Here is a 20381-nt window from a genome sequence, read left to right on the forward strand (position 1 = left end):
GGGTCACACATCAGCAGTCCTGCATATCAGATACTTACGTATGGTTCATCACAGCAGCGAAACTGCAGCTATGAAGTAGCAATGGAAATAATTTTATGGCTGGGGGTCACCACAGCATGAGGAACTGTGTTAAAGGGTCTCAGCATCAGGAAGGTTGGGAACCACTGCTCTAGAGGGAGGAAGAAGCAGGGAGATGGATTATTAAGGATTATTAAGTTAGGGACTCCTGTGTATTATTTGATTCTGGAAACTTATAAACCCGCACGATTGCTAAACAGGAAAGTTAGAGCACATTTTTATGTTATGCTGAGGCAACAGACTAGCCTATCTTAAGTAGTAGAAGGATAAGATTTTAATCTGTTATCACTTAGTTTATGTTTGTAAAATCAAACAAGTTTTGAGACATTGATAGAAAAATATATAAACAACACAGAACTGATATGAAATTATTGAGCTGTCTAGGAAAACATTTAAGCAGAACAGTATTGTTAGTACATGATCCAGCAGCTAATAGTTAAGATGAAATTACCAACTTAGAACAGTATGATGTAAAATGTACATCGTGCTTTTCCTGATGTCCGTCATGATGTTTGTTTGGATAGAAGCCATTGTTCCTGAACTAATTGCATTTTTTTTTTGAATTTCTCATACTATTCTTATATTGCTTCCAAGGAGGAGAATGAAATGGAGACATTTGGTGCAACGGTAACAATTTACTTGAGCTTCTGTGTGGCTGGATAGATGGTGAGGGTGAGGATGAGTTGTGCTGCTGTGGTACCAGGATGTTTAGACATGTAGATGATGGGAGCAGCTTGTCCACCTGTGTGTCTTAAGTGTTCTCCTAGAACTGTGGTGCTCCGGTATAGTGAGAAGTCGGCCTTAATTCTAGTTCATGTTTTTAATAGTCAGTGCTGTGATGGTCTTTTTTGTCTGCTCTTCTTTGTACAGTTTCATCAATTATTTCCCAGTTAGTGATACCTGAACAAGATAAGCGTGATCTATAAAGCATATGTCCTCCATTGAGTGCAAGCAAGGATTCTGATATTCTTTTTCCTTATTTGTTCACAGTTTGTGTTAGTTCTTTGCAATTCTATCGGCACTCCCTTGGACCCTAAATACATTGACCTTGGTAAGTAAATGTGACTGTTTACTTCCTTTCTGGTCAGTAGAGCAGTGGTTAGTGACCCCTTTGGGGTCACACATCAGCAGTCCTGCATGTCAGATATTTACGTATGGTTCATTACAGTAGCGAAATTGCAGCTATGAAGTAGCAATGGAAATAATTGCTAATTTAAAAAATTCTCCAGGGCTGGAGGTATGACTCATTGTGTTGCAGTGCTTGCCATTAAAGCAAGAAAACCTGAGTTCAGATCCCTGACCACCCCACAAAATCTGGGTGTGACCACACATGCTTGTAATCCCAGCACTGGGGGATTAAGATAGGTGGATCCCAGGAACTCACCAGCCAGACAGCCTAGCTGAAACAGCGTCTGGTTCAGTGAAGGCCCTGTCTCAAAAGATAAGGTGGACAATAATAGAAAAACTCCACATCCTTCTTTGGCCTCTGTATGAGCACACATGAGTGTGCACACCTACACACAAATTTGTGCATGGATCACATGCCTTCCTGTTCATACTAGTGGTATTAATTAGAATGATATTCTCTAAAATAATAATGACCATCCCTCTGGAGGCCATGCACAGTACTCGTAGATAGGTATCTGTTCTCACGGCAGACTTATCAGGCTTCCCTTCACTCTGAAAGCGTGATGGTTAATACAATAACTTGTAGGGCTCTTTTGTCTAAAGTCCATAGAAATTCCATAATTGCCATCATTTGTCTACAAGGGAAATATAATTGTGTAGGAATTGGTGTGCAATGCAAGATTAGTATGTAATAAACAGAGTTATAGAAAGAATTTTGCTCTTAAACCACTTTTATTATTAATAAACTGCTTGTAAATACTTCTGTGCCATAAAAACACTTTAGCTGCTTATAAAGTAGGCTTGATTTTTCCAGAGCTTTCTAATGAAACCGGCCTATTGCTGGAGAAAGTCTTACAAATCCCCCATTTCTTGTTTCTGAGGACGTTTGTCACTTGAGGTTTACCCTTTTCTCTGTCCGGTACGTATGAAAGCAGCTCTCTGCAGAGATTCAAGTCTCGGCCTAAGAAATTTATTAAAAATATTAAAATATATTTTTTTTGCCGTTTCAACTTTCAAAATAATTGTTTTTGGTAAAATATACTGCTACTATTGGAAATGGTGTGACAAAAATCATTCAGCCCCCAAAATTGAAAATCCATTGAATTATTTTTTGACCCTGAGAACTAGTCAGTTATTTTCAGATTAGATATTGAGTCTTCAAAGGCGTGTTAGTGGGCTGGAGAGATAGCTGAGTGCTTAAAAGCACTTGTGGCTCTTGCAGAGGGCCCAGGTTAGATTCCCAGCACTCACAACCACCTGTAACTCCAGTTCTATGGAATCCAGTGCCCTCTTCTGACCTTCCTGGACACCAGGCATGAATGTGGTGTACATATACATATATACATGCAGGTGAAACATTCATACTCGTAAAATAAGATACAAAAATTCTAAAAATAAAATCACTGGGCAGTAGTGGCACATGCCTTTAATCCCAGCACTCAGGAGGCAGAGGCAGGCAGATCTCTGTGAGTTCAAGGCCAGCCTGATTTACAAAGCAAGTTCTGGGATAGCCAGAGCTGTTACACAGAGAAACACTGTCTTGAAAAACAAAAACAAAACAAAACAAAACTTGTGTTTATTTCTCCTAAATGTTTTCATTTTGCTGAGGTCTTTGGGTAAGATAAGCAAATGTGAGAGATGAATATTGGCCTCATGCTTGGGTTTTGGTAACTCACTGTGATACAATGAAACATTTAACATCTTGTCTATATGCATAGGTATATTTATGTACATATATGCATATTTATATCTATACATATGTTAAGTTCCCTGTTAATAAAAGGCATAGCTTATAATTATTAAAGACTTGTTATGTGAATATGTTTGTTATTAAAAAAGTATTGTATTCTTTAGTGGTGTGTGTGTGTGTGTGTGTGTGTGTGTGTGTGTGTGTGTGCACATGTACCGTGGCATGCATCTAGAGGCCAGAGGACAACTTTCCTCCCACTGTATGGGTCTTGGGGATCGAACTCATTTTGTTAGGCTCAATAGCAAGAGTGCCTACCTACTGAGCCATCTCCCTGACCCAAAGTACTATGTCTTTAAGGTGTGAAGTCTGCTAATCTTGAGATTGTATTTTTTTTTCAATATCAAAGTTTTAATGTAGAATCATTTGTTATAGGGTTAAACTCAAAGTGATTTTTATGCCAGGTAGAGTCTTCATAAAATGGTAAGTATTCGAGAGCATGACTATTTGTATCTTTGAGGTTCAAAACTTTTTGGCTTATAGCCTCACTGGATGAGGCTTGAGCCAACAGTTCGCTCATTGGCCCCCAGCAAACAGCTGCAAAGACTCACCATTTTGTTCCATATATACCCTACACAATTCCCTTTGAAAGGCTCTACCAAGTTTCCTTGAAGGTAGAAAACCGAAACCAACACCAACAGTGTCATGTGCCAGATACTCACCTACAGAAACTTGACGTTATGCCAAGTCTGGTTGGCAGAGTTCTTGTGCACTCAGTATGAGGAGTGCAGATGCCCTCGTTGGGCGCTCCCCCATGGAGCTCTCACAGTCGCTTTTGTATACTTCTTCCAAAGCGCTGCCCACCCTGCCCTGTGCTCGCTCTCCCTGTCTGAAGATCTCTGTCTAGTTAATTTCCAGAGCCCCAGTCCATTACAGTGTGCTTGCCTTGACAAATGTTTGTGGAGGGTGTTCGTGTCATAGAAATTGAAAGGATTATTTAGCAAACCTCCAAAAATCTTCTGTTTCAGATACTGTAATAGCCCCTGGGGAAAATGACTATAGAAAATATGACTTCCCTTATGGGCTATGTAAATGCAAAAGGTTTGCTTAATTAGTTGAGCAATAATTTACTGCTTCTGTGCTGTGTGCCATGTGCCTGGTCTTGTGCTGGTGACTGGGATAAGTGGATGTTGGTGTGGAAGGATGACTTTTAAGAAATACCTATAAGTACCAGGTGTGGTGGTGGCGCACGCCTTTAATCCCATCACTTGGGAGGCAGAGGCGGGTGGGTCTCTGTGAGTTTGAGGCCGGCCTGGACTACAGAATGAGTTACAGGACAGCCAGGGCTGCACAGAGAAACTCTGTCTTGAAAAACCAGAAAGAGGGGGGGGGAAGGGTGAGGAGAGAGGGGAGGGAGAGAGAGAGGAGAGAGAGAGAGAGAGAGAGAGAGAGAGAGAGAGAGAGAGAGAGAGAGAGGAGATATTTGTAAGTATGTCTTCAGGTGGCATTTTATGGAGAGAGAATAGCACTGAGCAAAGGATGGGGACACAGAGTGACCGGAGATGACCAGCCTGCCTGGGGGGCAGTCATTTTGGTAGGTTTCTAATGATGGTTTTCATGTATTCCAGAGAAAGTTAATTTGATGAAAACATTTCAGTTTCCCAGCCCTTTAAAGTGCTAAGAAATGAGTAAGTGGCAAAGTGGGGGAACAATTTTAGATGCAGGAATTTATTCAGCCCTCAGCATTAAAATATTACAAGCAGGTTTTTCTTATATGTGAATTCCTAAATTGCTTTAAATTATGTTATATCCTGGCTTGGCTAATAATGACTGCCTATTAGTGTTACGGCTCAGCTGACGGAAGCATAACTCCTTAAATTTTTCCCTTTTACATATTTTGAAATGTGTTGCGTGTGTATGTGGGTGTTGTATATGTGCCTGTGTGTATGCATGTTCATGTGTATTGGCACATATGCGTATGTGCATGTTGAGGTTTGAAGTTGAAGTTGGGAGTCTTCCTTGATATAGTTCTACTTTTATTTATTGAGGCCGAGCCTCTTGCTAAACTTGGAGTTTGCCAATATTGACTAGTCTAGTTAGCAGCTTGCTCCAGGGACCCCATCTTCACCTCCTGAAGTCTGGGACTGCAGGTGGCTGGCATGCCTGCCTGCCTTTTGTTAACGTGTGTCCTGGGGATATGGACTCAGTTCTTTATGCTCATGTGGGCACTTAACTTGTGGAACCATCTCTCTAGCACTGATATTTTGAATTGTTTTCATCCTTAAATCCGCTTAAAAGGGTATTGAGTGTTTTTAGATGGATTGTGTCCCCTACCCCTAAAATTCTATCTCTAAAGATCTTTGGGGCTGGAGAGATGATTCAGCAGTTAAGAATGTCGGATACTTTATTAGAGGATTCGGGCTTAGTTCCCATCACCCACATGGTAGTTCATAACCATCTATAATACCAGTTCCAGGGGCTGTTATGCCCTCTTTTGGCCTCCAGGGGCACCAGGCATGTAAGTGGTGCACAGACATACATGCAGGCAAAACATCCAGCCACATAAAACAAAAATAAATAGATCTTTAACAAAATTGTCCTTCATTTTCTTCTTAATGTATTTTAATTAACTCCTTAAGAATTTCATACAATGTATTTTGATCATATTTAGCTTCCCACCTTGCCCTAATGACTGCTAGGTGTACCTCCTAGCTCTCACTTCCTCCCAACTTTACACCCTCTGTCTTTTGTTTGATTTGTTTTTTTAATAACCCATTAAGTCTAACTTGTGCTCTCCATATCCTCATTGGTGTGAAGCTATCCACCATAGTGTAGTTGACTTACTATATTCTTTAAGACAACTGACTCTCCTTCCCACAGAAGCCATCAGTTTTCAGTAGCCTCTCCCCCTCCGTGCTGGAATGTTGACTGGCTTGATCTTGAGCAGGTCTTGTGCAGGCAGCCACACCTGCCGTGAGTTCATGAGTGCACGGTCCTGTCATGGCCAGAAGACACTGTTTTACTTTGGCCCTCTTCTGACCTCTGGCTCTTACAGTCTGTCTGCCTCTTCACCAATGGTCCCCGAACATCGGCACTGGGATGATATTGGTGTCCCATTTATGGCTGGGGTTGGGGATCGTATTGATGTCCTAGTTGTGACCGAGCACTCCATGGACATATTCTCTGTGCTTTGATTAGTGGTGAATTCCTGTCCACTGCACACAGAAACTTCTCTGATGAGGACTGCGGACTGCTCTAGTTTTTCAGTATGAAGATAAGTGTCCTATGGGTATGAATTTGGAGGGCAATTTGATATTCGTCCATTTAGCAGGATAATAGCATTAGGTCTATCCCTAGGCTGCAAACCTCCCTAACCAGATTTGTAGTACCAGGCATGCGTTTCCTCCTGTGGATCAGCATTAAATCCAATCAGGAAGCGGTTCGTTGGTAAACATCTGTGTCACTGTTATGTCCCAGGCATATCTTGCATGTCCGTCATTATTGTAGTTGCAGGGCTCACAGCTGAGTGAGACTGTTGATGACTGTCTATCCGTAGTCTCTGCAGCACCTTCCAGTCCTAGGAAAGCTTGCAAGAGTGAGGGAGCTTCTTGGTCAGTACTAATTGATTTCTTCCATGACCTCTGACCAAATGCTGTGATGCCTTTAGTAATATCCGATTGTGATGGGCAACCTCATCTTCGTTTTTGTATAAACTTAGTTGGGGTTTAATTAATCTTTTAATAAAAATCTATTAGAATTTACATAGATGTCATTGTGTTCCCATGTGAATTTACTGAAATTACTACTATATTAATTGAAAATATGTTTCACATGTAGTTACATTCGTTCTGAGTAATGACTGGAGTGCTTGATTATAAAAATCCATGTAGAAAATAAAAATAAAAAAACGATAGCTACCATGCCTAATGTGTCATAATGTATATTGTGGGGCATTCTGCTTCAGCGATTAAGAGCACAGATTCAGGAACAGGAGAGTACCTGGGTGTGTGTACCACTTGCCCACTTCCCAGCTGTATAACACAGGCAAGTTAGGACTCTCTCATACCCCAGGTTCTTATCTGCTAAATAATGATAACAATATTGGCCTTATACAGTAGTTGTGAGTTAGTACATATAGTGTATTTAGAAGAGTGCCTGGCATGTACTTAAGATTACTAAGTGTAAGCTTGGTGGTGGTGGCACACACCTTTAATCTCAGCACTCGGGAGTCAGAGGCAGGTCTGAGTTTGAGTCCAGCATGGTTTACTGAGTGAATTCCAGGACAGCCAGGGCTACACAGAGAAATCCTGTCTAGAAAAACCAAACCAAACCAAACCAAAAATTATTAAGCGTTTACTCTGTTCCAGGCACTGTGTTATGCTTTACCTTCTCTTTTAATCCTTAAAACAGCTCTGTAGGGCTGATATTGTTATTTTCAACTGAAGCAAGAAAGCTGAGGCTTAGAGAGAGGAAATAATGTATAACATCATAGTTACCAAGTGTTTGCAATTTTAATTCAAGAAGCCTGACTTGTCCTTTGAACCAGTAACATTTTAATTTTGAGTTAATCGGGATAGCAATAAATTCTTATTTATGAAGTACCAAGAATAAACAACATGGGCCAGGAGGAGGGAAGTGTGACCAGAATAAATTGTACGGAAAAAAAAAAAGAATGAAGAACATGAATGCAGCTTATAGTTGTAATTAAACATTGGTTGAGAAAATGCTTTTATATGCTTAGGAAAATTTATTTATTTATTTAAACCAGGAAGCAGTAAAGGTTTGTGAACCTCGAATCAGTAAGAGCATAGTAATTACCAGAATTGAAATATGCATGGTGGAATTTACCATATTTATTAAAATTTTGTAAAAGGAGTCTGTGAGAACTGGCTTTAGCACCAGCGGGAGGCTCAGCTGCCTCCCACCAGGCCTTGGTTTGTGCAAGGGTGGGAAGGCTTTGTGCTCCCTCTAGGGGTCATTAATAAGATATGTTTTGTTTTGACTAGAAAAACTTTTATGGCTGGAATTTTAAAAAAAAATCGGACTCAATTATATTGAAATACTTAGTCTATAAAAAGTCTTGAATTTAAATTCTCAAGCTGTCAGCCCACTCAGTTAACACCGCACTGCGAGACCAGTTTCTCTACTTCAGGTTCCTGCTGCCCAAAGTGCCTTTGTCCGGGCTGTGGCCAAAGCTCCCTTAGCAGCTGCTCTTATTGGCGTTGCTCTTTCATTGCTTTGCCTTATGAATAGAAAAAGGTCACAGTGTTTTGGCTATCCATGAGTTTAGGAAACACGGAGTAACCCCCTTTATGAAGGAGTACTTTCGCTTTTATAGACTTTGTTTGAAAATGTCTATTTAATTTTGTGTTATTTAGTATTTTGTGACTTGAGGTGGTGATTTCACTGCTTAGCTCCTGGTTTTGAATCCACAGTTGGAGTCGATGAGACCCTCTGCTTCATCAAAGCACACCCAACAGGTGTTCAGTTAGATGCTGTTTAAGGAATGGGCAAATGAAAATAAGTATTTAGCTAGAAGTGAGGGACTCAGGAGAATACAAGACAAATGGGATCAAGAAAAAGGAGAAATATTTAAACCAAGATGTAATTGGTAGTGTGTGTGTGTGTGTGTGTGTGTGTGTGTGTGTGTGTGAGAGAGAGAGAGAGAGAGAGAGAGAGAGAGAGAGAGAGAGAGAGAGAGAGAGAGAGAGAGAGACTGGGTTTTAATTATCTGCTCATCAGATGGACATCTGAGTTGTTTCTTCCTGTTGGCTATTATGAAGAATGCAGTTTTGAACATTTGAGTGTAGATTGGTGTGTATGTGTGTTTCAGTTTCTCTTGGGTCTATACCTAGGAGGAGAACTGCTTGGTAATGTCTAAGTCTGTATTTAACATTTCGAGGAACTTCGAAATGCTTTTCAGAGTATTTTACATTGTCATTTTCTCTCCAATCCCTTATCAATTCTTGTTGTCTGGCTTTTTAGAATTCTAGCTATCCTAGTGAGGATCATATGATGTGAAGTAGTACTTTTGATTTTCAGTTTTTTGATGGTTAAGGATGTTGCTCATCTTTTAATGGTTATTTGTGTATTTTATTGGAAAAATGTTTACTTAGATTCTTTGTTATTTTTTAGTTTTTCTTTTATTAAATGTGTTTTTTGGACAATTTCATTTGTATGTATATAACCATTAGGTCATTATCAAATATATGATTTATAAATATTTTCATTTAACCTTTTATTGACATCACATGAAACACAAATGTCTTTAATTTTGATGCTAATTCACTGTTTGGTTTTTGTTACATAGTTTTGGTGTGACACCTAAGGTGCCAATTATTGCCTAACCCCAGCTCACAAAGTTTTTCTCCTGGGACTGGAGAGATGTCTCAGTGGTTAAGATCACTGGCTGCTCTCCCAGAGCACCCAGGTTCAATTCCCAGAACCCACATGGCAGCTCATAACTGTCTGTAACTCAGGAATATCTGACACCCTCACACAGACATATATGCAGGAAAAATACCAATGCACATGAAATAAAAAATAAATAAATTATTTAAAAAATTTACCCCCCTTTTTACCTTTGTGATACTGAGGATTGAGTGTATGGCTTCTCATGTGCTAAGGAAGTGCTCTTCCATCGACCTACAGCAACACTCATACTTTAAGTATTTTCTAAAAGGTCTGGAGGTTTTAGCTCTTGGTCCATTAGATAATAGATCCATTTTACTTAACCCTTTTATATGATCCTAATAACTTTAGATTCTTCTCTGAGTTGAGAGACTGTGTGCATGTTTCGAGACTGTGGGTTTATTATTTCTGAAAGGAGGGGCTGGCCTCGGGGATGTTGAAGTGCTTTGAAGCACATTCTGTGTTACCGTAGCCTAATGGTCTTCACGTTCTTTGGATAGTACCACTCTTTGTTGCAATGACCAAAACCCATGCGATAGCAGCTTCCAAAGAGGCGTTTTATACCTGGCAGTATCGTGTGGCGAAGAAGCTGACAGCATTGGAAATTAATCAGATCACACGGTCACGAAAAGAAGGGAGAGAAAGGTATGTCTCTTGATACATATTTTTAGTAATGCAACCATACTACTTTGAAGCCAAACGTAGCTAATTATCCATTGCTGTTCTTGAGAAATACACATTGCCTTGATTAATAGAAACACTTTTAATTCATTTGAATATCTTTTAAATGGGTCTGTTTAAATTTACCAAAGTAAAAGGAAGTTGGCATGGTGTAAACAAAACTAAGCACCCTTATTGGTAAAGGCTGGAAATCTGTGGGATATTTTTGGTCAGGAAATGGCTATGTGATCCCCTCCACATATTAAGTTGAAATTAGTTATTCAGTTAAGATCCCAGTGTCTAATTGAAGCTTCATTCCCCTAGGTTAGTGGTATGGGTCTTTCTGGGAGGTGATCCTAGCATCAGTCACCAGGGGAGATGCAGGTCCTCAGACACAGGTATGGAGGGGGCCTTTAGGTGGCTTCTTCCCCTGGCCCTGGATTCCAGGGCATCTGAATTGGACTGGTTTCTGGTAAGTGGGGGTGAAGAGGCCTCTGCCACACAGAGAAGTAAGGAGCCTGGACAACAGGATGTAACACGAATTGCTAAATGGTCTTTTAATAAAAAACTGAGAGCCAGATATTGGTGTAGATGCTGAAAGATCAGAGAGACAGAGGAACAAGCCACTGCCACCTCTTATCTCTAAAACTCCTCAGCCTGGAAAGGCTTTAGCCGATAGGCCTCTAGCTGAATGAGCTTCCTCAGCCAAAAAGGCTTCTAGTTCATGTCTCCTCAGGCCTTATGTAACTTTCTCTGCCCAGCCATTAAAGGTGTGTGTGTGCTTCCCAAGCACTGGAATTAAAGGTGTGTGTCACCACTGCCTGGTTCTGTTTCTCTCCTAGACTGAGTCCATCTCATGTAGTCCAGGGTGGCTTTGAACTCACAGAGATCCAGACAGAACTCTGCCTCACAAGGGCAGGGATTAAAGGTGTGTGCCACCACTGCCTGGCCTCTATGTTTAATCTAGTGACTTGTTCTGTCCTCTGATCTACAGGCAAATTTTATTAGGGTACACAATATATCACTGCAACTGGGCTCCTGTAGGAAGCTTCAACATGAAGGTGTGTAAATGTGTTTGGTAAACAAAAGAAAGTCCATGTATTGGAAGTTATTCCTCCACGAGTCTGAAGCTGCAGCAGACAGGAGCTGAGGCAGGAGGATTATGAGTTTGAGACCTACCAGGGCTACATAGAGGAACTGTTTTAATAAGCAAGCAAGCAGTCACTCCTGAGGAATGGCCAGGCAGACTATCTCACAGCTTAACGCTCTTTGTGGGTGTTCACAATGGGACTTGACTTTGCTGAAAGGTCACTTACATAACTGGTAAATATTTGATGTATAGTTTTTCCTTTTTTTTTTTTTTTTTGGTTTTTTCGAGACAGGGCTTCTCTATGTAGCTTTGCGCCTTTCCTGGAACTCACTTGGTAGACCAGGCTGGCCTCAAACTGACAGAGATCCGCCTGGCTCTGCCTCCCAAGTGCTGGGATTAAAGGTGTGTGCCACCACCGCCCAGCTAGTTTCTGCTTTTATGAGATTCAGCTGTATCAAGAACTCCTTAGACAGTCAGGGTTTTTCTATTAAGTAATAATGCTCATTGTTGTCATACCATTCTTAATTATAAAGATTATAAAATAATGTTACCCTCACTTTCTTCAAAATTTGATTTTTTTTAAACAGAATTTATCACGTTGATGATGTTCCTTCTGGATCTGTGGATGGGGTGTTTGATTACAGTAAAGCCATTCAGGTAGGTGGTTTGATGTCTGTAAGTGTCGGTGTCTGTAGGTAAGGAAGCACTGGGATTTTATTAGAGACTTGAACAAGAATTTGTCTCTGGTACATAGGACATCATTTTTAACAGTTCCTTAAACACGCCACACCCACTTTTTACACGGTTGCTAGGGATCCGTAGGGGGTGCTTTACCTCCAGCCATCTTCGCAGCCCCAGACTCCATGACTCGGTGTGGGGCTGCATTTATAGTCAGCTTGGGCCACACATGTGCCTTGTGGGCCACAGACTGGACATGTCTGTTAGTTGTGTTGACTGTAGATGTTGTGAACATAATTTTTTCACTGTAAAAGAAGTTTCTCCAAGCTTGTTCATTTGTCTGTTCCCCAGCTTAGAGAACCATCAGTTTCTGACAGGTCTCCAGATAAAATAATGTGATTTCTGTACGATTTGTTTGTCAGTAATTATATGTATGTATATAATTACTGACACAATACCCTTTATATAGATCCATCCAGGTGGGTACAGAACTCTCTTTTTTTACCCTTCTGGTGGCATATGCTGGCCTCTCTGATCTCAGTTTATCTTTTTTTTTTCCCCCTTCAGTTTTTCAAGACAGGGTTTTTGTGTAGATTTGGAGGCTGTCCTGGAACTTGCTCTATAGACCAGGCTGGCCTCTAACTCACAGAGATCCATCTGCCTCTGCCTCCTGAGTGCCTGGCCTCAAAGGTATGCACCACCATGCCTGGCCTCAGTTTATCTTTAAGAGCTAAACTTAGGCTTCTGCCTATCTAGTGTAAGTCAGATAGTTCTCTCTGTGTGCTTTTATAACCCATTTGTATCTCTTAACAGACTATAATTAGATATTTGGTTCATAGTCTTTGGAAGTTGATTTTTAGGTAACCCCTTGGGGCTCAAGATTGGAGTATCTTTAGTACTTCAGTGGTTGACACATAGTAGGTACTATAAATAAAAATTTTAAGTTAACAAATGATTTATTGTATATTTTTAGTAATTACATACTAGTTTGGACTTCATTTGTCATTCAATAAATATTACATACAATGATTGATTAATTTCAGGGTACGAGGGATCCAATTTGTGCCATTACTGCATCTGATAAGACGTTGATTGTGGTAAGCTGAAATAAACTAATTTTATGAATAATAATTGTTTAAATTATAGAGCTAGGGCAAAGCAAGAGTTTTGGATTTAGGTTATTATCTGTGGATGTCCTAAGTTTTCCCAAGTTTGATAGAAGAAATGAGAAAATTTTAAGGCTTGTGCACATATTAGTAATCATTTGCAAAAATGTTAACTATTTATAAAGCCAGTAGGGTGATGGAATACATACATGGAGTTGACTCTGGGTTGAAAGCCCCACAAAGAATCTGTAGATGCAGGGACTGTATGCAAAGTGTTGGACTTAGGATTTTTTCCCCCTGTATGTAGCCCAGGACTTTTAAACTGGCTCTGGCTGAACCACCTTCATAAAACAGAATGAAGTGGTGTATTTTCCAGCCAGCAAAGTGGCAATATTTTGCTAAATTTTAAAAATAGAAGCACTGGTATAAGGTTTTCTCTTGAGCTCAGACATTTGAGAACAGTAACTTCAGAAGTAACTGTGTGGTGCAGCAGTGTGTTTGAGTCGCATCAACAGATGCTTAACTGCTTCCAGGTCAGTTCTCGAGGAGTCAGCTCGTTTTCTGGGAAAATGCTCTTAAGAACCTTGTATCCTAGGCTTTCCCACCTCTCTGTTAGGCCCCACTTGAGCATTGTGCTGAGGAAGCCTTGCTCTCTGACTGAAAGGCAGGAGGTAAAGATGAGCTATGTAGACTGTCTTCTCTTGCCCATCACCTCTCGTGACTCAGGTGCAGAAGAGTTGAAAGCCAGTCACAGCACCCCCCTTCCATCTGCCGAATCTGCTGCCCATCTGTACACCGTCATGCCTGCCCAGGAAATGCACATCCTTGTCAGTTTTTAAGTAATACTCAAGGAATTACTGCTTTTAGGCTATCTTCCCTCTTGCTGGAAGCTAGTGCCATCAGATAAAGACTGTAGGATGGAGAGCTAGGCTTCCAGTAACGACTATTTCACACCACGACCTTCCTTTTCATGTGTGTAGAATTTAATTGAATAGATACTTTGTTAGTCTTTTTCCACTCTAAATAGTAACCTGAAGAAGTATAAGCAGCCTTTGATGTTTCTTTCTTGTCAGGTAAGAATTTGTGTATTACCAAAGATCTGGGCTCCTGACTTCTTTCTTGAATATTCTATGAGGAAAAATTAGACCACCTCCAGCTGCTAGTAAAAGACTTCAGTTAAATTAGGTGATAGACATGTACTTAGTAACATAGTTCAGCAGCAGAATTGGGAACTTGCTAGGACAATGTTACTTTGGTTTTAAAAACATGGATTCTTAAGAGAGACCTGTGTTTACACTTGAAGCTCTTATGGTAAATATGCTGTAGTAACTAAAGGCCACTTCCATAGGGGCGTGAATCTGGCATCATCCAGAGGTACAGCTTTCCTAATGTTGCTTTGATTCAAAAATACTCGCTGGAATGCCGAGCCTGCCAGTTATCTTTGAACTGCAACTCTAGGTAAGCCTAAGGCTCCTCCTCAGGGGGTGTGGCCTGAGAGAACTCCTTCCGGGGGTGTGGCTTAGGATGGGGTGGTTGGATTTATGTGCTGACAGATATGTTTATTATGAACTTGTTGCATATAGTTTTATTTTACTGTATTTTGTTTAAATAGGAATCTTGGGTCCTTTTTTTTTTTAAATCTTGAAGCTTAACATTAACTATCTTATGTTTTGATACTAGCTGGTTTTGGATACGTTTTCCTTACAAGGCAGCAAAGTAAAGAATAGTTCCTATTTTCTGTTAAATTTGTTTACAAGTTTTTTGTTTGTTTGTTTGTTTTGAGACAGGGTTTCTCTGTGTAGCTTTGGAGCCTGTCCTGGATCTTGCTCTGTAGCCCAGGCTGGCCTCGAACTCACAGAGATCTGCCTGGCTCTGCCTCCCAAGTGCTGGGATTAAAGGCGTGCACCACCACAGCCCGGCTGTTTAAAAGTTTTTTCAAGTTAGTTCTGCCACATCCCAGACTTCTGATAAAGGGGTCTTGAAGAACGTTGTAAGCTAGTCGACGCCCTGTGATAGTATTTTACAGTTTTTCCCTTCCCCAATGGTGTGACCTTCAGTCGCCTTGCTATCATCGACATCACCGGAGTCCTGACTTTCTTTGACTTGGACACTCGGGTGACAGACAGTACAGGGCAGCAAGTGGTCGGCGAATTGTTAAAATTGGAGCGCAAAGATGTCTGGGATATGAAGTGGGCCAAGGATAATCCCGATTTGTTTGCAATGATGGAGAAGACGAGAATGTATGTCTTCAGAAACTTGGATCCTGAGGTACAAACAAGAAATGAATGTTAACAGTCCATAAATAATGAGTCAAATCCAAAGTCCAGATAGTCGACCTTTGTTTCATTGAGAATTTATTGACATTACTGCATAAGTTTGTGAAATAAATTTAAAAAATTTTCTGTGTTGTTTAAAAATATTTGTTTCGTAGTGGGACTAATACCTTTGAAATATCTTTGTTTCTCTGAGAGGCACTTCCTAGGTATTTACATATTCTTTTACAAGATGGACTCATGCCTGGGCATGGGGGCATATTCTTGTAATCCTAGTAGCTGAAAGGCTGAGGGAGGAGAACCATAATTTTTAAGGCCAACCTGGGCTATCTAGAAAGTTCCAGGCCAACTTGGACCATGTAGTGAGATCTGAAACCCAAACTGAGCCAACCAACATGGAATTGTGGCCTCTCAATGTCTTACTGTCTCCCTCTCTTATCAAAATTCAAAGAAAGGAAACCACCAGGCTTATTTGCCAGCATTTCTTGAAGCAATCTAAATATGCATGCTTGAGACTGCCTTGTCTTCTTATTCTCTATGCTGATGCAACTGTTTATGCTTGCCTCATGTTTCTTGTGCTCTCTCCAGACCATGCACAACTGCATACACGCTCCCTCTGCAGCTGCCCTCACACACATCATGGTCTCTTTTTCCTGCTGTTCATTTTCAGGTCTTTTCTATTTATAGCTCACATCAGCTGATGTTTTTTCGAGTTGGCTTTTTGTATTAAAACATAAAATAAAACATTTTCAGTATAGAATTGAAGCATGGGAGTTAAGAGAACAAGGAATGTACTCAGAAAGAAAGACATCCCAGAGAGCATGGGTACAGGCTTCTCTAAGAGAGAATCACTTCTGCTGACTCCTGTGTTCCAGATTCTCCTGTCACTCAAGCTACTCTGGACCAACTCTTACCCATGTCCTTAGGCCATGCAAAAATAATTTGATCTGTAGCTTAATCCAAAAGAATTTTTTAAAAACAATTTTTGGACTACTAATGATTTTCAATTTGGAATTTTGTATTGTACTTTGCTAGAGTAATAATAGGAGATGAGTCAATCAAATGTCTTACTTCATCCGTTTCTATTTGTTCTTGAGAAGAAATTGCATACGCAGGGACTTGAGCTGTCAAAGGTTTTCTGTAACCATCTGTTTAGTGGTGCGCTGTTGCCCCATTAAGACACCACGCTGTTTGTGCATCTCCCCCTTCTGAGCTCTGCTGGGGCACTTTGGGTCATGAGATAATATGTTAGTTGTCTCTTAAAGGGTCTGTTAAGGCACTAAGGAGCTTCGTGGTCTTTGTAACTCTTACAACCCTGAGAAATGGTTCAAAGAAAAGGCATTCCTGACTGTTGCCCTTGAATGGCTTCTTGCAAGGACCCAAGGGAAGTTTGGCTCTTGCCACAACATCAGTGTAGGAATTTGACAGGTGTACACAGGATAACCTTGAAGGTGTAAGAATGTTTTCTGAATGCTAGAGTCATTTTTGTATTCTTGGCTGCACTCCTGGTAAGCCTGGAGTCATATGCCCAGAGAGTGGACGATTATTAAGGTTGTAGAGTGTGTGTGCAGAGTATGGTCAGTCTAGCACCAAGGAAAGTCTTTTTCTGGAGGAGATAAGAAGTAGCTCTAACAGACTAGCCTTTATTAAAACACACACACATTATTTTCTTTATTTGAACTTGTTTTCTTGCTTGGTATAGAACCAAATATATATTAAGTTTAGAGCCAGATCAGTTTTTAAAAACAACCTCAGCACTGTCAAGAACTGTTTTTAATCTGTGCTGTTCTGTCTTCCGCATTCCTGAGGACAGTGGCCTCTGTCGCCGCTCTGTGGGTCCTTCCTCAGCTGCTGTGAGAAGATGCCTGGTCACAGCTGCAGGATATGTTCCTTCCGGACATGGCCATCTGTGTTAGCACCTAGGAGGCGAGCTGTGGTCTGACAGTTAGTGGCTGGATATGATTTTCCATGTGAGGATAGATAGGTGGGAGATCACTGTTTTCATGTTGTGAGGGAAGGAGGGAGGAGTCAGCCCTGCTATCCCATAGTTGCCTGTCACTTGTGTTATCAGTGATCCCTGGGGCCGGCAGATTCTTTCAGAGAACCCTTAAGCCTCTTGACTAATTTGTGAGGTGAAGGTAAAATCTGACAATATAATCTCTCAATCTAGTTAAATAGGTGTATTCAAGCCTCAGTGTGTCACCGTGTGCTAAGACAGAGTAGCTAAGTAAGGACACTCGAGGAAGCCAACTGTTGTATTACACATGCTGTGAGGCCTCTGACTGTGGAGTGGGGCCCCAGGGTTCTTGATACAGTAATGGGTATCAAGGCTTGGATGCCTGTTTGAATAAAAATACCTTGCTTACTGCCTACATGAGTGTACCCTGCTTCGTAGCTTGTTAGTGTGACATGCCTGTTCAGTTGCGATATGGATGAGTTGCTTGTGTAACTTGGAAAATAAAGTTGCTTGCTGTAATTTGGCCTTTACAGCTTTATCTGTCAACTTGACACAGCCTAGAGTTAGCCAAGATAAGAGTCTCAACTGAGGGGTTGTCCAGATCACGTAGCCCTGTGATCTATCTGTGGGGGATTATCTTAATTGTTGATTGATGCAGGAGGGCCCAGTCTACTCTGATTGATGCTGATCGCTGGCTAGTCCTTCAGGGCTGAATAAGTGTGAGCCTGCAAGGGAGCCAGCAGGCGGTGGGCCTCCGTGGTTTCTGCTTCAAGCTCCCATTGAGTTCCTGCTCTGACTTCCCCCCTGGGTGGAATGTGACCTGGAAGAGCAAGCTTCTTTCTCTGAGTTGTTTTTGGTCATGGTGTTTATTACAGCAGCAGAGAGGAAGCTTTATTACAACAAACAGAAGTCGAGTTTTAGGAAGATGAATTCCCCCCCAAATATTTGCACACTACTTATATGCCAACATTTCTAAACTATTGTGAAAACTCTTCACTTCTGTCCTTCCTTCACCTTTCCCATTCTCCCTTTCTCCATGTTTTTTCATCATTTAAAGAACTTTTATTAAAGCTATGATTTTAAAATTCAAATTATATTTTTCTACATAATTATCAATTCTGCTACATAAAACAGAGCTGACATCTTAAGGTATCCCACAGTGAAGAATTATAAAATTAAAGAAATGCTTTACTTTTTTTTTTTTTTTTTTTTTTTTTTTTTTAGTTTCTGAGACAGGGTTTTTTTGTATAGTTTTGGTGCCTGTTCTGGATCTCACTCTGTAGACCAGGCTGGCCTCGAACTCCCAGAGATCCACCTGACTCTGCCTCTAGGATTAAAGACATGCACCACCACTGCCCAGCAAGAATGCCTTACATTTTTATACTTTATTTTTCCAGGGTTGTGATATATTTTTTAATCTGTAGATTACCTTTTATGACTTTAGCATTTGCTTTGTTGTAGTATCTAATTAAAATGATTTCTAGTGATAAACAGGTTTATGTAAGTATGTTTAGTTTAAAGGATAGTATCAAAATAATAAAAACATAAAAAGACCCTATGAGAAATGTCTCATTACGTAATATGTCCTTCTTGTCAAGTTAAATTTTGTTGTGATTCTATGTGTTCACCTGTGATGGGTTTTCCTGAGACAGGGTCACGTTGTATAACCAAGGCCTGCCTCTTAATCTGTGATCCTCCTGCTTCCACCTCGCATGTGCTGGGATTACAGGTGTGCGCTGCCATGCCTGGTTATGTGAGCATGTTATTCACGAAAACATGTTATCTGTCATATGCAAATAAAAAAATCACCTTTTTAAAAGGTAATTAAAAGATTTTATAAACTTTTCTCATATGATTTGATGTTTTAACTAACTTTGCTTTTTCAAAGCAAAGATATTTGACGCCCCATTGGATAGGTCTACTGTGCATATGAGAGCCTCTGTCTTAGGCATACTGAACCCAAACTATGAATTTTTAGCTTTTATTTTCATCATTTTGGCATCTTTCTTTTATAATAACTATGTAATACATAGTATAATTATGTATACATTATGAAAAATGTAATTTTGATGATTTTATTATCCTGTTTCTTCTATAGTATTCTTGGTAGTATTAAGTAGACTGGCAGTTTATTTATTTTGTCTTATATAATATTGTATATATTGTTTTCTGCTAAGGATATAGGATATACCTTACAGTATATAGATTCTACACTTTTTTTCTACATTTGTCTATAGGAGAAGAGACATTCATGTAACATCCATATATTTACATGTTGGCAAATAAATATTGTGTAGGAAGTATGTCAGGTGCAAAGAAGGCGGATTTTAGTTTGCTGTGGGATTTGTATGGTAGATGTACTTAATTAGATCCAAATATAATGTTTATCATATTTACTGGGAATTCAGTTCATCATGTGGTTAGATAAGAAAGCATCCTTTTCTTTTAGAGAAGTGTATAGAATTATAGAGGTGAAATATGGTACCAGTCAGAAAATTTAGTGGCATATATGCAGTGGAATGTTAACTATTTAGGTGATGGGCATTACTGACATTCTATTTTTTTCTTAATTGAAAGTTTTGATAATATAGTTTAAAATCAGGATTCCTTGGGGGGTGTTTTGTATGATGAGACGTAATACTCATTTTTGTCTTTAAAGGAACCCATCCAGACCTCTGGATATATTTGCAACTTTGAAGAATTAGAAATTAAATCTGTTCTTTTGGATGAGATTCTAAAGGTAACTAACAACAACAGAATTGCACCTGGGGGAATATGGAGCCGAGAGAAACCTGGGGGACCCTTTCTGGCATTGTCTGCACCTCTTTTTAGGAAGCCTGATTGTCCATGGGAGACTCAGTTTGTCTGTTTTCCAAATAACTCTTAAGATCCAAACATGGGGATTTCTTTTTCTTTGTTTGGCTCACAGTATACTAGTTTGTTTTATTTTGTTATCTTTTTAATTGTAGGGAAGAAATATCCTCTGCAGGCAGTCTTTTGAATTCCTTTATTTCGTCTTCACTTTCAGAATCCAGAACACCCTAGCAAGGATTATATAATGAATTTTGAGATCCGGTCCCTTCGAGATAGTCGAGCACTGATTGAGAAGGTTGGAATTGAAGATGCATCTCAATTCATAGAGGACAATCCACACCCCCGACTTTGGTATTTAAAAAACCCCAGCATTCCCTCAAATCAGTATGCTTTTAAAGTCCCAACTCTGTCACCCTCTGTTCCCCACTAGCCTCCTCAGGGGAACAGGAATCTCTTCTGCTCTTCTTTTCAAGCATGTTATATGAAAAATGTTTGCATG

The 20381-nt window shown here is 40.1% G+C and overlaps 1 protein-coding gene across 2 annotated transcripts in view; it reads left to right on the plus strand.

Moving 5' to 3' along the window:
- The window catches only part of Wdr35 (WD repeat domain 35), a 53264-nt gene that overhangs the window by 20673 nt on the left and 12210 nt on the right, over positions 1-20381 (plus strand). The window contains exons 11-19 of one of the 2 annotated variants that reach the window (XM_036170709.1): positions 673-705; positions 1069-1129; positions 9805-9949; positions 11642-11711; positions 12776-12829; positions 14187-14296; positions 14896-15106; positions 19728-19808; positions 20097-20233. In XM_036170709.1, the coding sequence (XP_036026602.1) occupies positions 673-705; positions 1069-1129; positions 9805-9949; positions 11642-11711; positions 12776-12829; positions 14187-14296; positions 14896-15106; positions 19728-19808; positions 20097-20233 (902 nt within the window). The remainder of the gene's footprint in view (positions 1-672; positions 706-1068; positions 1130-9804; positions 9950-11641; positions 11712-12775; positions 12830-14186; positions 14297-14895; positions 15107-19727; positions 19809-20096; positions 20234-20381) is intronic. The other variant, XM_036170710.1, reaches the window with a different exon arrangement.

This window comes from Onychomys torridus, chromosome 21, assembly GCF_903995425.1.
Source record: "Onychomys torridus chromosome 21, mOncTor1.1, whole genome shotgun sequence".
NCBI classification, from domain to species: domain Eukaryota; kingdom Metazoa; phylum Chordata; class Mammalia; order Rodentia; family Cricetidae; genus Onychomys; species Onychomys torridus.